Source organism: Cyrtonyx montezumae, unplaced genomic scaffold (assembly GCF_038088225.1).
Source record: "Cyrtonyx montezumae isolate F1298 unplaced genomic scaffold, pur_monq_1.0 scaffold_3, whole genome shotgun sequence".
Lineage (NCBI taxonomy): Eukaryota > Metazoa > Chordata > Aves > Galliformes > Odontophoridae > Cyrtonyx > Cyrtonyx montezumae.
In genome coordinates this window covers 115,496,789-115,518,674 of record NW_027072034.1, presented here as the reverse complement: position 1 = coordinate 115,518,674, position 21,886 = coordinate 115,496,789, and the positions used below count along the sequence as shown (strand labels likewise).

The following is a 21,886-nucleotide window of genomic DNA, read 5'->3' as shown; positions in this document are numbered from 1 at the left end:
GGGTGCTCAGAGCCCCTCCAGCCTGACCTTGAATGGTTGATACATTCCTGTTCTTCTGGCAGTAGCAGACTTAAAGATTTGAAGAGACTGTTGAGCCATACTGTCCCCCAGGTATGGTTTTCAAAGTGCTGATGGCAGTGTTTTAGCAACAGCAAGACCCAGACTGAGATATCAAACAGCTAATCAAATGAGTTCCACTGATTCTTAACTGCTTCTCTTTGTTTTATAAAGAAATCAACCCTTGTCTGGAGAACAATGGCGGATGTGATAAAAATGCAGAATGCACCCAGACAGGACCCAATCAGGTGAGTACTTTGTCAGTGTCCATAAGTAACTGTCCACCAATTATTTTCAGTGGGAAAAAAAGGAAAGATTTTCCCATCTCAACTTTGTTGTTAAATAGAAAACTGAATTTCCTAACAAAGACTCTAAAATGTGTATGCTTCCTTCAAAAGTAAATCTGAGGGGGAGTCTGTACAAACATGAAATCTTGGACTTCAGTGAAAGAAATACTTCATTGTTTTGAACAGTTGGTTTTGGGAGTTTTTCCTCTGAGAAACTGTTATTTTCAAAGTATTGACAGATTATTTTTGTTACTGTTATAAAAATTGCCTATTGAAAGGTATTTTTCAGACTAGCTCTTCTCCCAGCTCAAATGTATTCACAAAGAAACAGAAGAGGCAGAATCATAATTCTCATACAACAGTTACAGAATATGAGGATCTCCTCCTCTAGGTGTTCTGTGACTCCCATGCAGAAGTACAGCATGCTCTGCAAGGAAGGAAGTGTGAAAAGTGTGTGTTTTTCTCCTGTAGGCAGTCTGCAATTGCTTGAAAGGATACTCTGGAGATGGTAAAAGATGCACATACATCAATCTATGTTCACAAGTAAGTAACACTTAAAGGAGAGAGTATTTAAGATCTTGCTATAAGCATTATATTTTGAGGTTTGGTATGCAGCCAGAACTAATTCAGATAGGTAAACCAGCCCTTTCATGCCTAGAAACTACTTATGTTAACTTGTTTACTTATAAAACATGCTCACTTCACTACTCACTTTCATACTGACACTATTTTGGAAACAAAGTATGCAGTGTAGGTTTTTCCTGGACCACAGCCTGGACACAATACATGTGCCTGGACTCATCACTAAGTCTTGGAAACAACTTTAAATCAGATCTTGAGACATGGATCCTAGATTGTAATGGCAACGTGTGAATCATACCTTCTCAGTAGATGATGGAATTCCTATGAAAAGCCACCATCTAAATTTGTGTCCATGTCCCAAAGGTCTAACCAATATTTTAGCTATTATGAGGAAAAAAATCAGGGTGAACTATTACTTACCTACAATGAAAAAGAATACATATATAATGGGGACGCTCAGGGGGTATGTTATAGCTGTTCTAGGAGCTAGATGATTGAGAAGCAAAAGGAACCCCTATGGTAGGTCAAAACCAACATTTATTTTCAGAATTCTTTAGTCACTACACTCTCCAGTGTGATATAGGACCACATCTGGGCAGCCAGCTTAATAGAGAAGTGACAACGAATACATACTGCTTTCAGGCTCAAGTTTCTGTATCCAAATCAGAGCATTAAGTCCTCACCATTGCTGGATCGCTGTCAGTGAAATTCATACTGGGACAAATGGTTGCTTGGAGAACTGACTGGAGTAGAAGTTCCTGGTGGAGGCCCCAGCCTCAGCTGAAAAACTCCCATGGAGCAAAGACCAGAGCCCCGCACACTTAAAAATAAAAATAAATAAGAGCATCTTCTCAGGGCAAACTACTTTCCTTCTTAGCCCTCACAACTTGCATCCCAGGCCTTCCCACGACATTCCCCACTCTGTCTTTCACCTGAGATTTAGCCACTTTCATTTCACACATCCTCTGCAAGTCATGGTATTTTCAAGCAACGCAGTGCTCTGCACCAGCTGCATTGAATGTCTTTTGGCAAGCTGCAGCAAGGACATACCCACTCTCCCATACACATTAATTCTTTGTGCTCTGAGCACAGTGACAATAATTCTTATGCTCCCTGCCTGATCTGTCAGCAGACTTTCTCTAACCTTGAAAGGTTGCTGAGATGAAAGAGTAAGGGCAAAGACAGAAGCTACAGGAAAGACTGCTCAAAATTATGAGTCATCATGTCCTATGCTTTTTTCTATGCCATGTTCTAGCAACCTTCCACATTACTAATCATGCCATTTTAAAAAATTAGCCTTGAGATTTGTTACTGTCAGACCAGAGACTAAACTGGCTCCAATATGGCCAAACCTCTCTGCAGCAAAGCTTCATGAGAAGCTATGACAAACCCAAGATTGCCAACAATTTGCCTACAGCTAGCAAAATAAAAAGAGCTAGCATGTCCAAACACTACCTATGTCCAGGCCCCCGCTGAGAACTCTCAAAGGAGTTTTCACTCCTCTGTCCATGGCAAGGGATGAACCACATGGAGAAGAACACCAAAAACAAGCACACAAAAGAAAACAAGACTGCTTTGGTTTTTCCTGATTTGCTGTCATGTCCAGAATAAAATCTTTAATGTAGGCTAAGGTGCTTAGTGGGATCAACAGACTATTGATGAGCCAAAGGCCTGAACCCCTCAGCTCAGAGCTTCCCAGGGGTAAGCACTGCTGGGGTGCACCTCTGCTTCCAAAGCACATTATCTGGTAAAAGAAGAGTTACATTGCTTCTTAGGTGCACTGAATGCTCTTTGTTTTTTTGCAAGAATAGATACATACAGTTATAAGTGTCTGTAAAATCTGGTTTCAAAAAGCTGCTTTGAAAACAATCTTCCTAACCAATACATATGGAAATAAAAATGATGAATCAGAATTATTTTATTCCACCTGGAAACAAAGGAATATTTTCAATTTTGATCTTACAAGAATAATGGAGGCTGCAGTGAATTTGCCATCTGTAAAGACACTGAGCTAACAGAACGGACCTGCACCTGCAAACCGAACTACATTGGAGATGGGTTTAAATGCCGAGGCAACATCCACCGGGTGAAGTATTGCATATATCTGCTGTCCTTTCTCGCTCTTCACATAGTCATTGAATACAAAACTTATCTCTTGAAAACATGCCTTTATTATTTTCATTTTATTTTTTTTCTGGGCTAGGGTTGCCAACTTATAAAAAATTGCAATTAACCTAATCCAAGAACCCAGGAGTAGGAACTGGGTATTGCTAAATAACAACAACAAAAAAAAGGTTATAATAGATAGTGCATTTGCAGCCCTCCAGTACTAAGAAGCTACTTAAAGTTTGTCTTACGGGATCTCTTTAATGATGACAGAGCTTCAAGAGAAAACCACTACGCTGATGGACGATAGTTACAAGTGCAGCACTAGCACACTACTACTGGTAGTTTTAAGTTTCGGAGAAGCTTGTTATTTTATAGAGCAAGGCAAGAGTGGAAGAGATGCAATGGGAGCATTAACTCTAAGCTACAAGTTCCCACTTTTTCACATGCTGCACAGTTGCGTTCCACACGTGTTGGTTCAAATTTGCAGCACTGTTACATGGTTGTGTTCTTGATTGCAGGAACTTCTCAGGAACTCCAACACATCTACATTTTATTTTCATTTAGAGGTAAGAAAAGTGCTGGCTTTTTTTTCTGTTTGTTTGTTTTGCCTTGGGGTACGCAGGAGGAAAACGGGCAGGGATCTGATGCATATCAAAGACCTAGGCCAAAATCCTTGTATGTAATTGGTACTGGGTTTGGATCACAAACCATTAACATCAGAGATCATAGAATCATGCTCTGATTTAAACTGTTAACTGCTATTAAAAACCTCAAGAGGATAATAAATTCCTAGGATCCCAGGGAAATGTAAGGCCTTCTGACCAGGCATAAAACTGGAACTTCCACCCATTCAGTGTAAGACTTTCAAGCACTTCTCTCTCAAATTCTGATGTGAGTGAATATCAACCTTCTATCACCACTGTTGAATTTTCATTTTCCTACACCAACTCCAGATGTCTGAAACATCACAGGATGCTGATGTGGATTACCAGTTGTCACTGCTTTCCAGTGAATGGCGGGAGCAATTGTTTACCCACAATCTCAGAACAGCACAGATCTACATATATTGGTGCACTAGCCAAAGACTTATTCTAGCTTCAGTTCTGCTGCCATGGTAGATGGGTGAATTCATTCCACTTCAGAAGAACTCTCTGCTTATTTTATATTACCAGTGATCGCTGCAAACTGATGACTCTGTTCTGCTTTTGTCCCATCCAATCTGGCAGGCCTTGTCCATCAGAGATATGGCTGGCCCGGGCCCTTTCACCGTGTTCATACCTCACACCAACGTATTAAACAGCGACCAGCGAGTAAGTAAGAAGGCCATGAGTGCTCAGATGGAGGCATCTTGCTCAGCTGCTTCTCAATTCCTCTACTTTCTGTTGTAGGTGAAGGGATGGCTTGACAAAGGGGTGATGGCTCAAATCCTCAGGTACCATATGGTGGGCTGTGCCAGCCTGCTGCGCAGCGACCTGACAACAGTCACAAATGTCACCTCTCTGCACGGGGACCCCATACAGATCAGCTACACTCAGGTAATGTGGCAAAGAGGTAATGGTTTGAACAGGCTGAGCTCATTTAGCCTTTTTTCAAAAATGAATCGTTTCCCTATCTTATCTGATGCATAAAAATAAATGCAGTATTTTAAAAAGTCCAAAAAGTGTTTAGCCAAAATGCACGGTACTTACCTGCCACAATAAGGCTGCAGTTATGTCAATTTTGCTTTGAGATTTACCTTCCAACCCTGGGTTTCATTTCCATTGTTTTCCACGTTTATCATGCTTGCAACGTCAAGGGGTAATTTATTAAAACTGAAGCCACTACTTGTTGCACATAAAGATGGGTCACCACGTCAAAGAAATTTGGCACAGCCTCACCATCCAAAAAGAGTCCACAGAAAATATTTCTAATTGCTTTTTCAGAACTCTCTGTATTTGAACAATAAAGCTGAGATCATATCCAGTGACACCATTGGCACAAATGGCGTGATTCATGTCATAAACCAAATCCTGGTCCCATCACATATTCAGGACTTCCCCCCAGGTTCTAAGAGGGTAAGTGTGGCTCATGATCATTCTCTGCTATGGGACTTTTACATTATCTAACAGTGACTGTTGTTACTACGCAAGTCTTAAATAAAGTAATGATACTAAGAAGAACTTCTATAAAGATAGTTTGACCCTGGCAAAGAAGTCACATGCCATATTACAAATTCATTCAGGAATTGCATTAATGCTAAGAACAGTGTAAGAGGACTTCTGCCCAGGGCTTCTACAATGGCTTTTATCACAAAAAGAAACAATACTTTAAGGGGAAATCAAGACAGTATCTGTTTTTTAAATACATATATAATGTATTTATTAGATTAATCTACCAGCTAGTCCTTTCTTTGTAGGAAAGCCTTGAAATGGTTGCAGCCAAACATGGATATGTCCTGTTCAGCAGTTTGCTAGAGGTAAGTGCACAAGAATCAGAAGCCATTAGGCAAATGTTTAAAATGGTTAAAAAAAAAAAACAGCAACAAAAAGGCACAGACATGGCACACCTCACTGACAGGATGATGCTCAGTTGAGACAAAAACTTGAACTTGCAGCTGGCTTTCACCTCCCAGCTCAGCTCTGTCCTACAGTAAGTCAAATCACATGGCCAGTGTTTGAACCAAATGTGACTGAGCCCAAATTTGGGCCCACACCACGACTTTGGGTGGACAGCTGAAGCACTTCAGAAAACTGGGTTGTACAGCTCAACTTGGGCAACTCTACAGTGGTTTTCAAAGTCACAACACTTGCAAGCCAGTAACCATTGCATCCCAGTAACCATTGCATCCCAGTTATACCAGTATTCACCTCATACAGTCAGTGTTATTTCAGAGAGAGCATTAATATACTCACACAGAGAAGTATTTTGCCTGTTGCAGAAAAACAGATTGCTTGGGTTGATCAGTGATCCCATTCACAAACCTGTGACACTCTTCTGGCCCACGGATGCAGCTATCCGCGGGCTGCCCCAGGAGCAGCAGGACTTCCTCTTCAAAAAGTCCAACACAGACAAACTGGTGCAGTATCTCAAATTCCACATTGTCCGCAATGCTGAGGTGAGACCTATGTTTTTTTTAGGAGCATTGCCAGGGTTGAGACGAGCAAGCCTGAACACAAACATCTCTCTGCTTCTTTTCCAGGTGTTAGCCTACCAACTCCCCCGCTCCACCTTGCTGAAGACTCTGCAGGGCTCCAACCTCAGCATTAGCTGTGGGGATAACAAAGAGATTGTAAGTATTTTCCAAGCCAGCACCTTCACCCCTCACCTCTGCCGTGAGACCAGCTCATACAGACCCTGCTGTGCCTGTGTACACTCCCTAGAGCGACACCAAAACTAAATTGCTTCTTGTCAGTCCACATCAACAGCCACAAAACTGGGGCATCCACCCTACCCCTTTTCGCATGCTAGTTGGTTTGCAAGAGTTTTCAAAGCTGTCATTTTCTCTCCTGTAATGCTACTTCTTCAAAACAGATCTCAGTTACCTGAAAAGATAAACAATAGCACACTGATTTCTCCTAAAATGAAATACAAACTATTAGGATGAACCTGGCTTTGCAGAAGTCTTGTGAATCTGGATGCAGACTCTGGTCTGTGATCACTTACAGGCTGAAATAGTAGATATGTATACAACACATCAAGCCAAAACTGCAGCAGTTGTTCTCTGCAAACATATCAACCATACCCACATGTTCTCTAACAAGCATCTGCCTCTGAAAATACAGCCAAGCCAAAATGCACTTGAGGTCAGCCTGTCAACTAGAGGAAAGGAAAAGGATCTTCCCATCAGTGATATTTTAGCACTGTGAATCCTAGAAAAAGAAGTTCCTAAATTGGTTTCAAGAGCCTGCAGCCATCAGCATTACCTAAGGACAGCTTGACACACAATTGCACATCAGGAGCATTCCTACAGGGAGAGAATCCTCCCTGATTCACATTCAGGTTCTGGATCCAGTTTGTCCCGACAGAAAACAGCCTCAGCATTTGTCACATCCTCTCCCCATCTCCTCTCTCAGGGCACCCTATTCCTGAATGACAGACAATGCAAAATCGTGCAGCGGCAGCTGGAGTTTGATGGGGGCATTGCATATGGCATAGACTGCCTGCTGATGGACCCAAGCCTGGGGGGCCGCTGCGACAGCTTCTTCACCGTGGACATCATGGTCAGTCCATCTTTTCCTGTCACGCTCTCACTCACCGAAGACACAGCCCGTGGGCCAAACCCTGTCTGCAGAAGGACATGGGTCAGTGCCCACAACAGCTTTGGCACTAGTGAGGTTGGGTCCCTTCAGGTTGCCTTCACCTGTGCTTTGTCTCCGTCACACCTGCTGGAGACAGGTTCTCAGTTTCTCACATTTCTTGCTTTCACAGAAATAACACTCAACACACCTCAACAGGCACAGTCATAGCCTGGAGGAGGTTTCTTCCATGAATTTCAACATGTCCTAAAATCAGGAAGTTTTGAAACCCATTGATCTTCAGATGCTCCCAGCACAAACAGGGCACACTTGCACTGCCAGAAAGGGTCATGTTAGCTTCCAGGTGGAGAAGGAAGTTCTATGAGATTCATCATTGGCCTTAAATACCCTACTGATGGCATTTTTGAGAGGGTGGGCATTTGATGACAGAAGTGGACAAAATGATGGTGACAAAACGGAGATCTCCTGTTAGGCTTATGCACCTTTGCTCCCCAGATTGTGGTTTTGTTTCTAAAACTTCTGTTAATTTCATTATTTCCAAACCAAAACATTTTCAAATGGTTGAAAGACCAAATTTACTTTAGCTTAATTCAAAATGTATTAAAAAAAATCACTCAGAATTAAATATACTTTCGTGTAAACATTCTAAAAACATCTTATTGGAATTCATATTTCAGTCATAAAACCAACAACTTTTCATAGTCCATCTGCTTCAGTTAGTTACCTCGTTTCCTTATTTTGTTAATTGAAATGGATATCATTCCCCCAGATCAAATCAGTGCTTCCCAAGAAGTAACCAATTACTAGTACTTCAAATTAGATACCCAAACCTAATGCACCTCATGTGAATATTTATTTGAAGAATATCCACAATCTCATTTTCTTATTTGTTTAGACCAGGACTAGATTTGTTCTGAGACAAACGTTCATTTCTTGCATTTCATGGCAATAAATCTATGCAACTATTTTGTTGTTGTTCTCCTCTCCTTTCTCCAAAGCTATGTTCTGTTTTCAGTGTGATAAACCCACATTCTTTTCTACTCATATTTACTGCTCACACAAAACAGACACTTTCTGTCCCCTCCAAATAGCCTTTTGTTGACAGTATGCTTTTTTTTCCTTTCCATTTTGTACAACAGGGGTACTGTGCTAGCTGTTTCAGTAGTGCCAAATGCCCTCCAGGGACGAAACCAAAGGTAATACTTTAAAATCTTGCATTTAAGCTGCCTAACTTGCTCAGCTCTGTACTTCATACATGCAAATTAGAATAATTTACTTGGCAAAAAAGGGGAAAAAAATCAGCAGTGAAATCATACTCTTATGTGATAACAAAATGCTGTCCCAAGGCATGCTGGGCATAGGATGATTGTTGGTCTCACATGGCATCTCTTGCATCAAGTGCTTCAGAGCACTCCCTCATTAGCCGAGCTTAGCAAGCTATGTGGGAAAAATGGTAACTTCTTGCAATATATTTTAATTCAGTGCATATCAGAAATGGTGATTAAAAAATAACCAAACCTCCACATGGCACTCATCTTCCTATGTTTTCTGCCTCTCTGCACTGCTGTGCACGACACCCAGGAAGGGATCTACCGGTGCACATATGATTCCTATGGGCTACGGAGGGATGGCTGCCGCAGGAACTGCTCCATGGTCATCCACACGGCCAAGTGCTGCAAGGGGTACTTTGGGCCCGACTGCCAAGGTAGGGCAGCACCCAGTAAGTAGGACAGGAAGGCCAGTGCTTCTCTGGGGCAACAGTTGGAAGGAGGAGGGAACAAAAGCATCTCTGCAGCAGTAGCTGCAGTATTTTCCATGAGGAGCATGCAGCGCTCTGGAGGAGTGGGCACCTGTGGCTTAACAGCTATGGAAATGTGAACTGAGTGAGCTGAGAGCATAGAATATTTGAGTTGGAAAAGATCTTTAAAGGGTATTTAGCCCAGCTTCCCTGCGACAAACAGGGACATTTACAGCTAGATCAAGGTGCTCAGAGCCCCTCCGGACTGACCTTGGATGTCTCCAGGGTCAGGAATCCACCAACACTGGGCAACATGTTACAGTGCCTTAACATAGAAACATTCCTTCCTTATATCCAGTCTAGATCTCCTCCCTTTTAGTTTGAAACATCCCCTTGTCCTATCTCAACAGACCCTGATAAAGAGTGTTCCCTTCCTTCTTACAACCCCGCTTTAGATACTGGAAGGCTGCTCTCAAGTCTCCCCAGGCCTTCTCGTCCCCAGGCTGAACAGCCCCAGCTCTCTCAGCCTGTCTTTTTGTGTCTCCAAAAGGCCCACATCCATGCCTCCAACATAGGAAGCTTTAGGAGAGAACAACTGTAAGACAAGGGGACTCCTTCACAAGAACAAATGAACAGAGTATTACCACCCTTTCACTGCAAAAAGTATCCTTTTCCCCCACTTACAGCAAGTTTCAAATCCCGTGTTAGTAGTGAACTCAGTGAATGCTATAAAGAGCAAAGATAGTTCTACTGTAACTATTCACACAGTGTCTTAATCAGTCACCAGCTGAAAGTCTTTTCAACCCAAAAAAGAGACAGGAGGTTTGTGGCAATAGGATGTGCAGGCACCTGAGCGGTGCTCCTCATCCACCTGCAAGCACACCCACCTTGGCTGAAAGCTCAGGAATTGTGGTTTTATGGAGATCTGAGAATTTGGGTGGTTTTATCCCCAGCTCTTTGTTAGCATACACTAATGTTCTGTGTGCTACTTCATGTGCCAGCACCATGGAGAAGCAGTATAAAGGCTCCCACCAGCACCCACAGGGTCAGCATGGACTTGGGCAAGGGCTGGGAAGCGCTGCTCACCACTGGCACAAGCATGTCCTGAGTGAGTGGGCTGTAGCTAACAGCAATGGGGCTGGAAGGGTACACTGCACCTTTCTGACAGGATTTGTAAAAGCACATTGTGGACCTCAGAGCACGAAGTTTGCTGTCAGAGCTGCTTTTACAAACCCTAGCAGAGATGCATTTATAGGCATTATTTTTTAAGGTTTTACAGACCTTCTTTTATTATTTTTAACTTTTCAGCTTGCCCAGGGGGTCCAGAGACACCGTGCAATAGCCATGGCTACTGTGATGATGGCTACACTGGGACAGGAGAGTGTCACTGCTACAGTGGCTTCAATGGGACTTCGTGTGAGCTGTGCTTGCCAGGCAGATACGGCTCGAGCTGCAGGCGTATGTCTATGTCTCATTTCCATACTACTGCCCACCTCAAGGCTGAACCATTCTATGATGTGGTTTTGAGTAAACAAAAAAGATGCTTCCTTTTTTCAACACTAACATTTCTCTTGAGCACCTCTTTAAACAGAAGGATGACACAAGGTCTCAAAAGGGAGGAAAAGGCAGTGGAGACACAGGTGTTCTTACTTTCTGTGCAGAGCTCCTGCTATTTTTTGCATGGTATGTAAGTAAAAGGGAACTGAGTCAGGGCCTCTGTCATCAAACAGCTTCACCTACAGTGCTTTCCCACTCATCCTCATGCAAGACAGGTCAGTATTTTAGTTAGCAAAATGGCTCCTCAAAGATCACAGGAGGCCAAGGCCATGCACTGCTTTTGCAAAAGAGAAGAAGGACTCTGAATTGAAATCAGTTTGTGAAGAGGGAGGGCAGCCAAGAAACTGCTCACATATCCACCTAGCTATGGTTTTAAATGTAACTTTGGTAAACCAGGATCAACATCATCCTTTAAATTGAAATGCTTTCCCAACATAAAGCCTTCAGATTAGAAGCTTCAAAGTTAACTCTTCCATTCTAATTGCATACACCTGTGGCACTCACAAGACACATAGGACCAGAGGTTACAACCTGGATATCTTTAGGATTAAAGTAACATACCTTGTTTGGATACCAGTGTTCAGGAATACTCATGTCACCAGCTTATCCATTTTACAGTGCATTGTAGCACAAGCTCTACGAGAACTGCTTTCCTGAAACTCAAATTATGGTAACTAATGGGAAAAAAAGTGTCTTACTGCCTTTTTCTTTTCAGTACATACTTATGTTGACCAAGAATCAGGTAATCAAACTAAATGGAAGAAAGCCAAAGGACTGAAACTCCTTTACAGCAGGAACAGGTTTTCACAGAATCAAAGCCTGACCAAATCTCATATAACCCTCTTTAAAAAGGACTATTTGAGAGACAAGGCAAGAAAGGATGGTTCTTGGTTACATTATAAAACAGACAGCTATCAACAATTTTTAAGAGGGACTCAGTATATAAGTTATAACAGCACCAGAAGAGTGGAGAAAAACATCACCTATAGATTTAAAAGAATCTCCAGGGCACAAGGGGTAACACACCATAAATTTTAAAGAAGCCAAAAGCAAAAACACATAAAACCTGAAGAACACATTACACATAACTTACCTATATTTTACAGCAAAGCTTACTAACTTCATTACTTCCTTGATCAGACCGACTTTATCCTGTACAGCAACCAAACTCTCTCTTCCTGCAGGCCACAGTCTGCTCTGGCTGAGGGCTTCCCTACAACTTGCAGCTGATGCTTATTAGGACTGGATGAGGCTGTCTTTACCTCAGACATAAACTCCTTCCTGCTATAGTTCTTTGGGAGGTTTTCTACTCCAATCACTATGCAAGTCAATACACATTTTCAGAGGCATGTTGAACTAATGCCAGTTCTACAGCCATAAGATCAGGGGATAACTCATGTTGCAAGGGATGACAAGAGGTCTCCAGTCTAACCTGTGCCCAAAGCAGGATCAGCTCTGAGCTCAGACCATGCAGGTCAGAGTAGAACTGAAAGGGCTTGAGAACTACTGAGAATGGAATTTGTCCAACTGCCCTGAGCAATAAGGTCCTCTGTTTGACTCAACTCATGGTGAAAAGCAGTAAGGTCAGAGTTAGCTAAATTACTTCTAGATAATACTATATCTAAACTGAGAGTCTAAGGTAGGCTTCTTTGGGGAAATATCTTCCACTTTCCCAATGGCAATTCTGTAAATGATCCCTGTGTGTTTCTTTGGCAGCCTGCGAATGCAAGAACAACGGGCAGTGTGAGGAAGGATATTCAGGAACAGGACGATGTTTCTGTGAGACGGGATGGACTGGCCGGCTGTGTGAAAACAAGCTAGGTATCTGCCTCTGCTCCCTGATCTCTGTTACTTGAATACAGAGGTTGACAGCATTTGCAACTCAACAGAGGGTTTGTACAGACAAGAGTGAAAAAGTGCTGATAATGTCGAAGCTCTCACTGGTGACTAAGGGAGTCCCAAGAGCACAGATTTGGAGATAGGAACAGCATCCCTAACACTGCTTCAGACTGTGAACAAATCCCTCACCTCCCTGTCTCCCCTGCATGAGATGGGAATATGAGCACTCGCCTCCCTGGAAGTACTACCCAAGAGTTTGTCAGTCACAAAAAAAAAATCACAAGTTTTCTGGTTAGCGAGACTTGCATGAGGGTGTGAAACAAGAGTATTGCAAAGCAATTACCAGCTACATCCCAGCTGTTTTGCCTTCCCCACAGCCTTGCCACCAGTGTGTTCTCCAAGCTGCTCTGCCAACGCTGTCTGCATGGAGAACAACACATGCCAGTGCAAGCCGCTTTACAATGGGGATGGAATCACTTGCACAGGTGAGCTCCCACTCATAGTATTGCCCTGATAGGATCATTTTCACTGGTTTTAGGCAAGGGAGATCCTCAGTAGCATCACTGTGGTAACAGTTACATTCAAGACAGGTTTCTCACATCCTCCAAATTCACCTTGGATGGAGCAGAGTCCCTAAAAGGCAGCTTTCCCAGGCTGCCAAGAGGCAAAGCAGAATCTCTGGGTGTTGGTGCTATGTCTCTTAAAGGAAAGATACCTGCCAAGGGATTCAGAACCCTAAGGGTTAGCCATTGTGCAACTGCAGGAGTGCCTCAGGAAACTCAAATAGTATTTTTATCCTAAGAGATGTTCTAGCATTTTTTAAGTGCCTTAAAAATAAATAAATAAATAAATAGAAATCTGAAGGTAGTTCACCTTTGAGAGGAACAAACCCTTTAAAAGCAAACTTTATTTGTGCGTGTTTTTTTTTCCTTGCACAGCTGCAGACCTTTGCAAACAAAACAATGGCGGGTGCCACAAGGCAGCCAACTGCACACAGCTTGGGGTGAAGATCTTTTGCAACTGTCAGAAGGGATACAAAGGAGATGGCTTCACATGCCTTCCTGTTAACCCTTGTGCCGATGGGTTCAATGGAGGCTGCCATGAACATGCAATTTGCACTGTCATAGGACCTGTAAGTTGAATGATTTGGGTCTTCATAGGACAGTCTGAGACACTTCTTCCCTGTGCCAACAGAAGTCTTCTTCCCAGATGGATCACACTCTATGTCTGCCAGAGCCCTCTGTTTCTCAAAACAATCATTATGTGACTAATTTCCACAACCATTTGGCATCCTTTCAGATGAGGGCTGAGGAAAAGGGTGCTACAGTAGACAGAACGTTTTGCATGCCTTGTTTTTCTGTCCTCTTTTCAGCTCTCCCTTGTTGGCTATCCATACTGCAATACAAGTTTGGTGGCATGAAATTATACAGATATTGGTGGCTAAACCTAGGGACAGCTGGGAGAGTAACATCGCTTCTTGGCTGATTGAACCCTTAGATAGTTCCTGCAGCCACATGATTCTGGAGAGGTCAAAGCAATTGAGGAAAACACGTGGCAGTGTTCTGATCCAGAATTTGTCTTGACGCTTTTGGGAATCATCTGTCTGTTCCATTTTGGTGGTTTGCCTGATATGTCTTCCAGGAACTATCTAGAAAATCCTTGCTGCTAATCTGTTCCAGCTGCTAACCATCACAGTCCCTGGTTGTGTCAGCTTCCTTGTTTTATAGTTCTCAATTTATTATGATCAGTGGACTGCTAAATTCATTTCATGCTTCCACACTGTCATTTACATATAATTTTGATTGGTGTGTCATCCATTTGTCTTAATTACATATCATATAATTCCCCAACACATGTTACTAGCTTTGTGGATAGAATTATGCCTTGATATTTATTTAGCAAAACACCTAAGTGCGTGCAGAAATGTTCTGCCTAAAAGAAGAAACATCAGTGTGACAGTTTGCAGTCTGTTGAATCACGGTTGTTAGTAGCAACTTTTCTGTTTGCCCATTCCTGGCTGTATCAAGTGACATCTTTGCAACAGTTCAATGTGTTGCGTGAAATACCACTTTTATGTTAGTGAAATACTTGGCTTGGCCTTTTTTCTTCCCCCCAAAACCAGGACAAACGCAAGTGTGACTGTAAAAACAACTACATTGGTGATGGGCTGAACTGCTCGGTGATGCAGCTTCCTCTCGACCGCTGCTTGCAGGACAACGGGCAGTGCCACCCTGATGCTGACTGCACTGATCTCCACTTCCAAGGTGAGTATGGCCCACCATGGGATGGGAAGGTTCTTGTCCCCATGCCACTGTCTGTCTGGCCGGGATCCTTGCGTCTGAAAGCTCCCCAGTCCTCTACCTATGTCCACTGGAAACAGTTAAATGGAAGTACAGCTCAGCTTAGAACATAAAACACTTTGCAATACCAGATGTCTGAAGCAACGGATGAAGGCATTCCAGGTAGAAGTATTGCCCATGATTCCCTATCTGTTCTAAGTGTATTTTATAAAAGTCACAGATATTTGCTATTGCATGTTGATTTTTAATCCAGAAATGGAAGCCCCATCAAGAAAAGCCGGTCCCTCTCTCTCTTTGCAGACACGACAGTTGGAGTTTTCCATTTACGATCCCCCCAGGGGCAGTACAAAATGACATACGAGAAGGCCAAGGAGGCATGTGCCAACGAGTCAGCCACCATTGCCACATACAATCAGCTGCTGTATGCACAGAAGGTGATGTAGGCTCACTGCAGGAGGAGTCCCTAGTGTGGATATAGCCACGGTGTATATGGAGCAAAGGGGCTGCTTAGTGCTAATATGTTTCCTGTTCTCACCTTTCCCCTCCGCCAATTCAGGGTATGTTTGGCTGGGAGCAGATTTCAGACTGGTTATGGGGCTCATGTCTACTCATACAGCACTGAAAACAACTGAATTGCCAAATTCTTGTTTCCAGTTTTCCAGAGGATAAAGTCAGACTTACAGAGTGTTTTCATGAGGGTATTAATTATAAGATCTTCTATACTGTTAATTTAGCAGAATGATTTCCAGGTTCTTTTCCTTGAGTGTGCTGTAGACAACACATGGTTGATGTCAGTCAGATGCGTATCATCACACCTCAGGTTTATAAAACTTGTTTTCATTAGCCAGACTGATTGTGCTGTACTGGCTCCTTCCCATCTGCAGAAGGAAGGAAAAAGCTCATGGTTTGGAGACACTTTTCACAAAATATGAGTCTGGACCACAGCCAGCCTCTCTCTACAGAAACAGAAGGGCTGGAAGAGCAGGGAGCAGCAAAAGTAGGGCAGGCTGCAGGGCAGGGAGCTCACTCAGATTCCCAAAAGTGGGCTGGGGGATGTCAGATTCTGCCCCTTTTTTCTACTGGAAGGCCTGGCCCTGCCACCCAGCTCTCCCTGTCTTCTCTCCCTCGTGGCCTTGCAGGCACGATACCACTTGTGTGCAGCTGGCTGGCTGGATGGCCAAAGGGTGGGCTACCCCACTGCCTTCTCCTCGCCAAACTGTGGTGCAGGATACGTTGGCATCGTGGACTATGGGAGAAGGGTCAACCTGAGTGAAACTTGGGATGTCTTCTGCTACAGGGAAAAAGGTGAGAATGGCAAAGGGAAGCAGTAGCCCTATTTTTAGTACTTCTGGCAGCCAAGCATAAGGAGGCCCAAAACCTCCTAGATAAGGGCATTGGCTCACACAGCCATCTGTGTTTGTGCCTTCCAGAGGTGAACTGCACCTGCAGGCCAGGCTACGTGGGGGATGGCTCCTCCTGCAGCGGGAACCTGCTGCAAGTGCTGATGTCCTTCCCCACACTCACAAACTTCCTGGAGGTATGGCATGCCATGGTAGAAGGGTTAACAGGGCTGTCACAGCACCCAAATGCTGTCATAGAATCAACGAGGTTGAAAAAAACCTCCAAGATCCTCCATCTGTCCACCTACCACCAGTATTTCCCACTAAGCCACATCCCTTAGTACCTTAGTACTAAAAGAAGCCTTTTTGTTGTTCCTCATGACACCTTTTCATCTGTCTGCTCATGTCTGCCTTTTACTGAAGCTGGATTTTGTTTCCACACAGAAAATCATGGCTTACTCCAACAGCTCTCGGAAAGGGAGAGCATTCCTGCAGTACCTCACTGACCTGTCAGTGCAAGCCACACTCTTTGCTCCAAATGATAGTGGACTAAGGGAAAATCAGGCAAGAGTGCTTTCCCTTTTCTTTCTTCTTTTTAATAACACTTTCTAAACAGCCACTCATGGCTTTCTGTATCCTGATGCAATCTCAATGAAAAAAAAAGTTTTCGTATGACATGATTTCTTTGTAATCCCATATAGTTTGAACTGTGCTTCTGGAAGAGACGAATTCACACTCTGTTTTCCTTCTACAGTCAGGAATACCAAGTCACTGAAAGTCTGAGTCACCCCAGAGAATTTTCCATCAGGGATTTTAGTCACCCAGCTGTAACGGTGTCTGTCTGACATGAAATCTCCCCGGACATCATTAAGCTCAGTTATTTGAAGAAAGCAGTACTTCTGATATGTCTTGCAAATGCCTTCAAGACAGTTGTTTCTAGCCTCATTTCTGTGCCTGTCCTATTTTCCTTCCTTCAATCAAACATTGCCTCCAACAGCTGAGGTGCAATCCCAGCCAGAGATGAGATCATGACTTCTTCACCTGTCCCAGAGCAGTAAGCCACTCAGGTAGAAGGCTGTGCACTTATGAAAAGCAGCACACAAGAGATCTCAATTCCTATGAGTTTACACACTCTGCCTTGCATCAAGCTATTTTGAGCATCTCTGAGGCTCACCACTTCAGGTAAAAGGGGAGTAAAATCCTTTGTGCCAGCACAGCCAAGATGTAGCCTGCAGCAGCCAAAGGCCAGCAGGGTTGGAAGATCCACCCACTGTTCACATGCAGCTTTCCCAGTAGACCCTGTCCTGTATTGCACTTGCTGCAACGTTAATAGCAGAGAGGAAAAAGGTCACAGGCAGTCTGGCTGGGGGTAAATCCAGCAGATTAAAGAGGCTGATTAACATTTCTTGTATTTCTTTCTGATTTTTAGACACTTTCTGGTCGAGACATTGAGTATCATTTATCTAATGCCAGTATCATGTTTTATGAAGACTTGACCAACGGAACCACTCTCCTGACTCACCTTGGGGAAAAACTCCTAATTACAGACAACAGAGGAAAAGAATACCAAGCTTTTACCACTGAACAGGTGCCTTTGTAACAAAACCCAGCTTTTTTCCCTCTCATCCTGTACCCTCTGATCAGCTGACATACCAATCTAGAGAGCAACACTGTAAGGTTACAGCCAGTAGCAAGAAGAGGCTGAACTGAGAAGCCTGGCAATCTCAGGGTAGGCAGAGCTGGGACTGGAGCATGTCCAAGGAGAGGCAACAGAGCTGTAAAGGGTCTGGAGCACAAGTCTTGAAGATTGGTCTCTTCTACCAAGTAAGAGTGATAGGATGAGAGGTAATGGCCTCAAGTTGCTCTAGGGGAGGTTCCAGTAGGATACTGGGAAACATTCCTTCTCTGAAGGAGTGACACTGCAGTGGCACAGGCTGCACAGGGAGGTGGTGCAGTCACTGTCCCCGGAGGTGTTCCAGAACCGTGTGGATGTGGCACTGAGGACATGGTCAGTGGGTATGGTGGGGGTGGGCTGATGATTGGACTTGTAAGCAGCCACACTCAAAGGATTCAGCTCAGACAGCCTGAAAGAATCGCAGCATAAGGATACAGCCCTGGGTCAACCCTTCTCTCAGACAGGCAGGGTTACAAAAGAGAACAGAGTGAGGGTAGGAGAGACAAGAGCAGCAGCTTATCAGTAAAGAAAGACATTGGCACTTGTAAAGTTTGTTGGTAACTTCCCAGTAGAGGGAGGAGAAAAAAAGAAAGAAATAAATAAATAAAGAAAGAAAAGCCTGCAGGTAGTATAAAGGTAAGGCCGCTCCACATGGGAGAGCCATGACAATCCTGGGACCATTCTAAGCAGATGTCCAGTGGGGCAGTGGTGTAAGCCTACCAGTGATTTATCTCAGTGTGTCAGTATTTGACACAGTCGCTGGGGAAATAAGCTCCAAAGGCAGGAGGGTCAGAGCTCAGATCTCACTGTTCTCTCTCCCGGTAGACCGAGACCAGATATGTGGATGGAAGTGCTATTGTTGAGTGGGATATAGTTGCTTCCAATGGGATAATCCATGTCATTTCAGAGCCTCTGAGAGCTCCACCAGCACCTGTAAGTACATAGGGACTTCTGGGGTAGCGGGAGGTGGCTGTGGCTTATATCCCAAATTAATCACTGACATTCGTATATTCCCAGTTTCCCTCCCATGCATACAGTTTCAGTTTAAAAAGTTAGAGTGAAAGAAATTTAGAAGTTGAAAAACAGTGTAAGTGAAGCTGTTCTCCCTGTATTTTTTTTTCTTTTTCCAACTCCAGTCCATCTCCAGCTGTTTTGCACTCATCCAAGCTTTTACAAAGTTCCCTTTGAATTTTTCCAAAAACATCTCTCAAGCTTTTAAGGAAAACCTTTGTTGGTTTTCGCACTCATTCCTTTCCAAAACAAAGTGTTTTGAAAACAGATTATTTTCTTCCTTTGCGTGCATAAATCCCTGCCATGGATCTAGTTATCCCATCCACTAGGAAGACCAGCCAAGCCAAACCCAAATACACATGGCAAAATAGAACAGTGCAGAAAGGGCTGCTCTCAGTTCCTTTAATCCCATTCAAAATCATTTCTGTCAGTCTATAGCATCACATATTATATTTTCTTTGTAACACACACACTAAAGGTTTTCTAATTGTTAGCTATACCACTGCACTATGCTTCATTTTCTAAAAAACAAGAAAATTACTCAGAACAATAAAGGAAAATAAACTTTTGCCACGATACATACAGGAACCTTTTTTCTAAGCAGACCACCACAGAAGCATCATATGGAAAAGCCTAACTGCATAGGATTCTTCCCTGGTGAAGACCCCTCTTCTCTCCCAGGATTACCAGCAGAGTGCAGTGCTTGGGAAACTACATCCTGAGCATCCTGTACCCCTCAGACAAAATTATCACCGCCACAAAACTGGCAGTTCCCTCCAGGACTGCAGTCTGGTTGCTTTCTGCAGCCCTGTGGCTTGATACAAAAAACTAGTTTGGGAAAATTCTGCCCTTATTTCAGCTCTTTCTCTAGGAAATGTACACATAACATGGTCTATTCTGGATATTTCGGAACACAAACAAGCTGAAGCTGCACCACAACCATCATCCAGTGTGCAGAATCCAAGTTCTAGTTTGCAGTTACCATCAGAAGGTCGTATTCAAGGGTCTTTGGGGATCACAGAGCAGGAAACTCCACCACTAAAGCAGTTGAGGACTTCAGGCATAGCTCAGGGAGACATCACACGTGCTGGGGAGTAGGTAGGCAATCAGTGCACGCTCCATAGCTCACCCTGTCCATGCTTCCAGGCTCATCTCCACGCCGGTACCGGGACGGGGATATTCTTTGGCATCTGCCTGGTTATTGGAGTGGTGGCTTTCATCGGATACTCATACCTCCGATTTAGGAAGAAAAGCACAGGCTTCCAGCACTTCAAGGTGAGAGGCTGAGGAGTGAAAAACTAGCGGCCTGCACTTCCTCTGACCTACTTCACTTTCCAGATCGCACAGGATCCAATTTATCCTCATATTTATTAAGCTGGAAACGTTGCAGATCACTTTACGCTTGAACTGTTCACACTGACACACGACAAAGGTTCCTATGTTTAGCTTGGGAGCTCTGTTACTTTGCCTGCTGCACTGTGCTGGGATGTACTATCAGGGCTCCCACTATGAGCAGCGAGGCCTGGCCAAAAGCTTACATCTGAACAGCACCAATGCAGAAGGCCTCGTTGCACCAGAAACAGCTTTAGGGAAGCAGATCAATTGAACCACTAATTGGTGAACTTAACCTCTCCCCTTCCCTTCCACAGCACTGCTAATAGTTTTACAGCTCTGGAGGTTTAGACATTTAATAGGGAAAAAAGGGCTGGATTAAAAGGCAAGCAAATTGGAGGAGACTGAGAAGTATGAATTCTTATACTGTTGTGCTCCCATGCTTACTTCCTTCTCTAACTTCATTAGCCTCACAGAGCATCATGATGATGTAAAATCAGCCAGCAGCAGCCAAGCTGCCCAGAAACAAAGAGTTGTGACAAAAAAGTGTTATAAAAATCAATCCCAAAGAAAGCAACCAGAAACTCCCTCCTATTCTAGCTTCTGTATAGATATAGTCATCTAGAAACAAAAAAAGGAGCCAGAAACCAGGGGAAATGCTTATATTTTTATATCACAGCATTGAGCACAGTTAAGAACAAGCATGTACTTTTCATGCTATGCACAATGCCAGCACAGTACTTCCTCTCCCATTCTTCACAGTGGCTTAAAAATAAGAACGGGGGGGAAGTGTTTCAACATTAAGTGACCCGAGACAATACGACACCCAGAGCAGAGTTCGTGCCTGGAGACAGACTTAGAGGACAAAGTGAGTTCATTCACAGCACTGCACTGGTCAGTAGGGAAGGTTAGTGCCCTACTTAATGCACAGCAGGAGGAGGATGGATTTTAAGAATATTTGTGTGATTTTATGTAGTCAAAAGATGACACTGATGTTACATCACTGGACAAGCCCCAGCCTTCAAATATCACCAACCCCTCATATGAAAGTTCTTCTGCACTGACTCCATCAGAACCTACTTACGACCTTTTCTCAGTAAGTGTTATTTGGTACACAACTATGATCATAATAAGAGCGGGTGACCTTATAAAGGAAAAACAGCCACTTGGGAAAAGTATTTGGAAAAACATCATTCAGACTCCTGGCTTTTCTCTCTCAGCCCCGCTAGGAATAGGGTAGCATCACTTGGAGCTTAATTAAGGCTATAGTCTATAGGTCTGTTTCAAGTAGGACAAGAGGTAATAGCTTTAAGTTGTTCCAGAACAGATTCAGAGTGGATGTTAGGAAGCATTTCTTCTCAGAAAGAGCAGTGCTGCAATGGCACAGGCTGTCCAGGGCAGTGGTGGGGTCACCATCCCTGGAGGTGTTTCAGAGGCATGTGGATGTGGCACCAAGGACATGGTCAGTGGGGATGGTGGGATTGAGTCAAGATGACCATGGAGGTCTTTTCTAACTGTAGTAATTCTACAAATCTAAGTAACAGCTAGCGAGGCTGCAGCTGCTTTCAAAGAAAGCCAAATTAAGTTGGACTTCAAATGCTGCTGTGATGTTCAAAGCCTTTCAGTTTTGTCCTCCTTTTTCTTTGCTGCAAATGTAGCTGAGTGTCATGCTAGCGCTCTGTACAGTGTCCAAAATGCAGTGGGAGAGGGGTGGGAAACAAGAGAAGGAAAATCTGGGTAAGGCTGAAGCATCTGGATAGCCTCAATGGTCCAGTTTAGCAAGACTTTCATGTACACACAGCAGCTAAAGAACAGAGTAACCAT

The 21,886-nt window shown here is 43.6% G+C and overlaps 1 protein-coding gene across 1 annotated transcript in view; it reads left to right on the top strand.

Annotated features, from left to right (window-relative positions):
• The window catches only part of STAB2 (stabilin 2), a 76,782-nt gene that overhangs the window by 54,448 nt on the left and 448 nt on the right, over nt 1-21,886 (top strand). The window contains exons 43-68 of the mRNA XM_065743115.1: nt 232-305; nt 816-887; nt 2,893-3,012; nt 3,554-3,601; nt 4,262-4,345; nt 4,424-4,570; nt 4,958-5,089; nt 5,431-5,490; nt 5,953-6,129; nt 6,214-6,303; nt 7,088-7,234; nt 8,410-8,466; nt 8,852-8,975; nt 10,317-10,466; nt 12,282-12,386; nt 12,782-12,889; nt 13,343-13,536; nt 14,527-14,668; nt 15,005-15,138; nt 15,844-16,009; nt 16,135-16,241; nt 16,489-16,608; nt 17,474-17,632; nt 18,545-18,652; nt 19,877-20,005; nt 21,039-21,158. Coding sequence (XP_065599187.1) covers nt 232-305; nt 816-887; nt 2,893-3,012; nt 3,554-3,601; nt 4,262-4,345; nt 4,424-4,570; nt 4,958-5,089; nt 5,431-5,490; nt 5,953-6,129; nt 6,214-6,303; nt 7,088-7,234; nt 8,410-8,466; nt 8,852-8,975; nt 10,317-10,466; nt 12,282-12,386; nt 12,782-12,889; nt 13,343-13,536; nt 14,527-14,668; nt 15,005-15,138; nt 15,844-16,009; nt 16,135-16,241; nt 16,489-16,608; nt 17,474-17,632; nt 18,545-18,652; nt 19,877-20,005; nt 21,039-21,158 — 3,074 coding nt within the window. The remainder of the gene's footprint in view (nt 1-231; nt 306-815; nt 888-2,892; nt 3,013-3,553; nt 3,602-4,261; nt 4,346-4,423; nt 4,571-4,957; nt 5,090-5,430; nt 5,491-5,952; nt 6,130-6,213; nt 6,304-7,087; nt 7,235-8,409; nt 8,467-8,851; nt 8,976-10,316; nt 10,467-12,281; nt 12,387-12,781; nt 12,890-13,342; nt 13,537-14,526; nt 14,669-15,004; nt 15,139-15,843; nt 16,010-16,134; nt 16,242-16,488; nt 16,609-17,473; nt 17,633-18,544; nt 18,653-19,876; nt 20,006-21,038; nt 21,159-21,886) is intronic.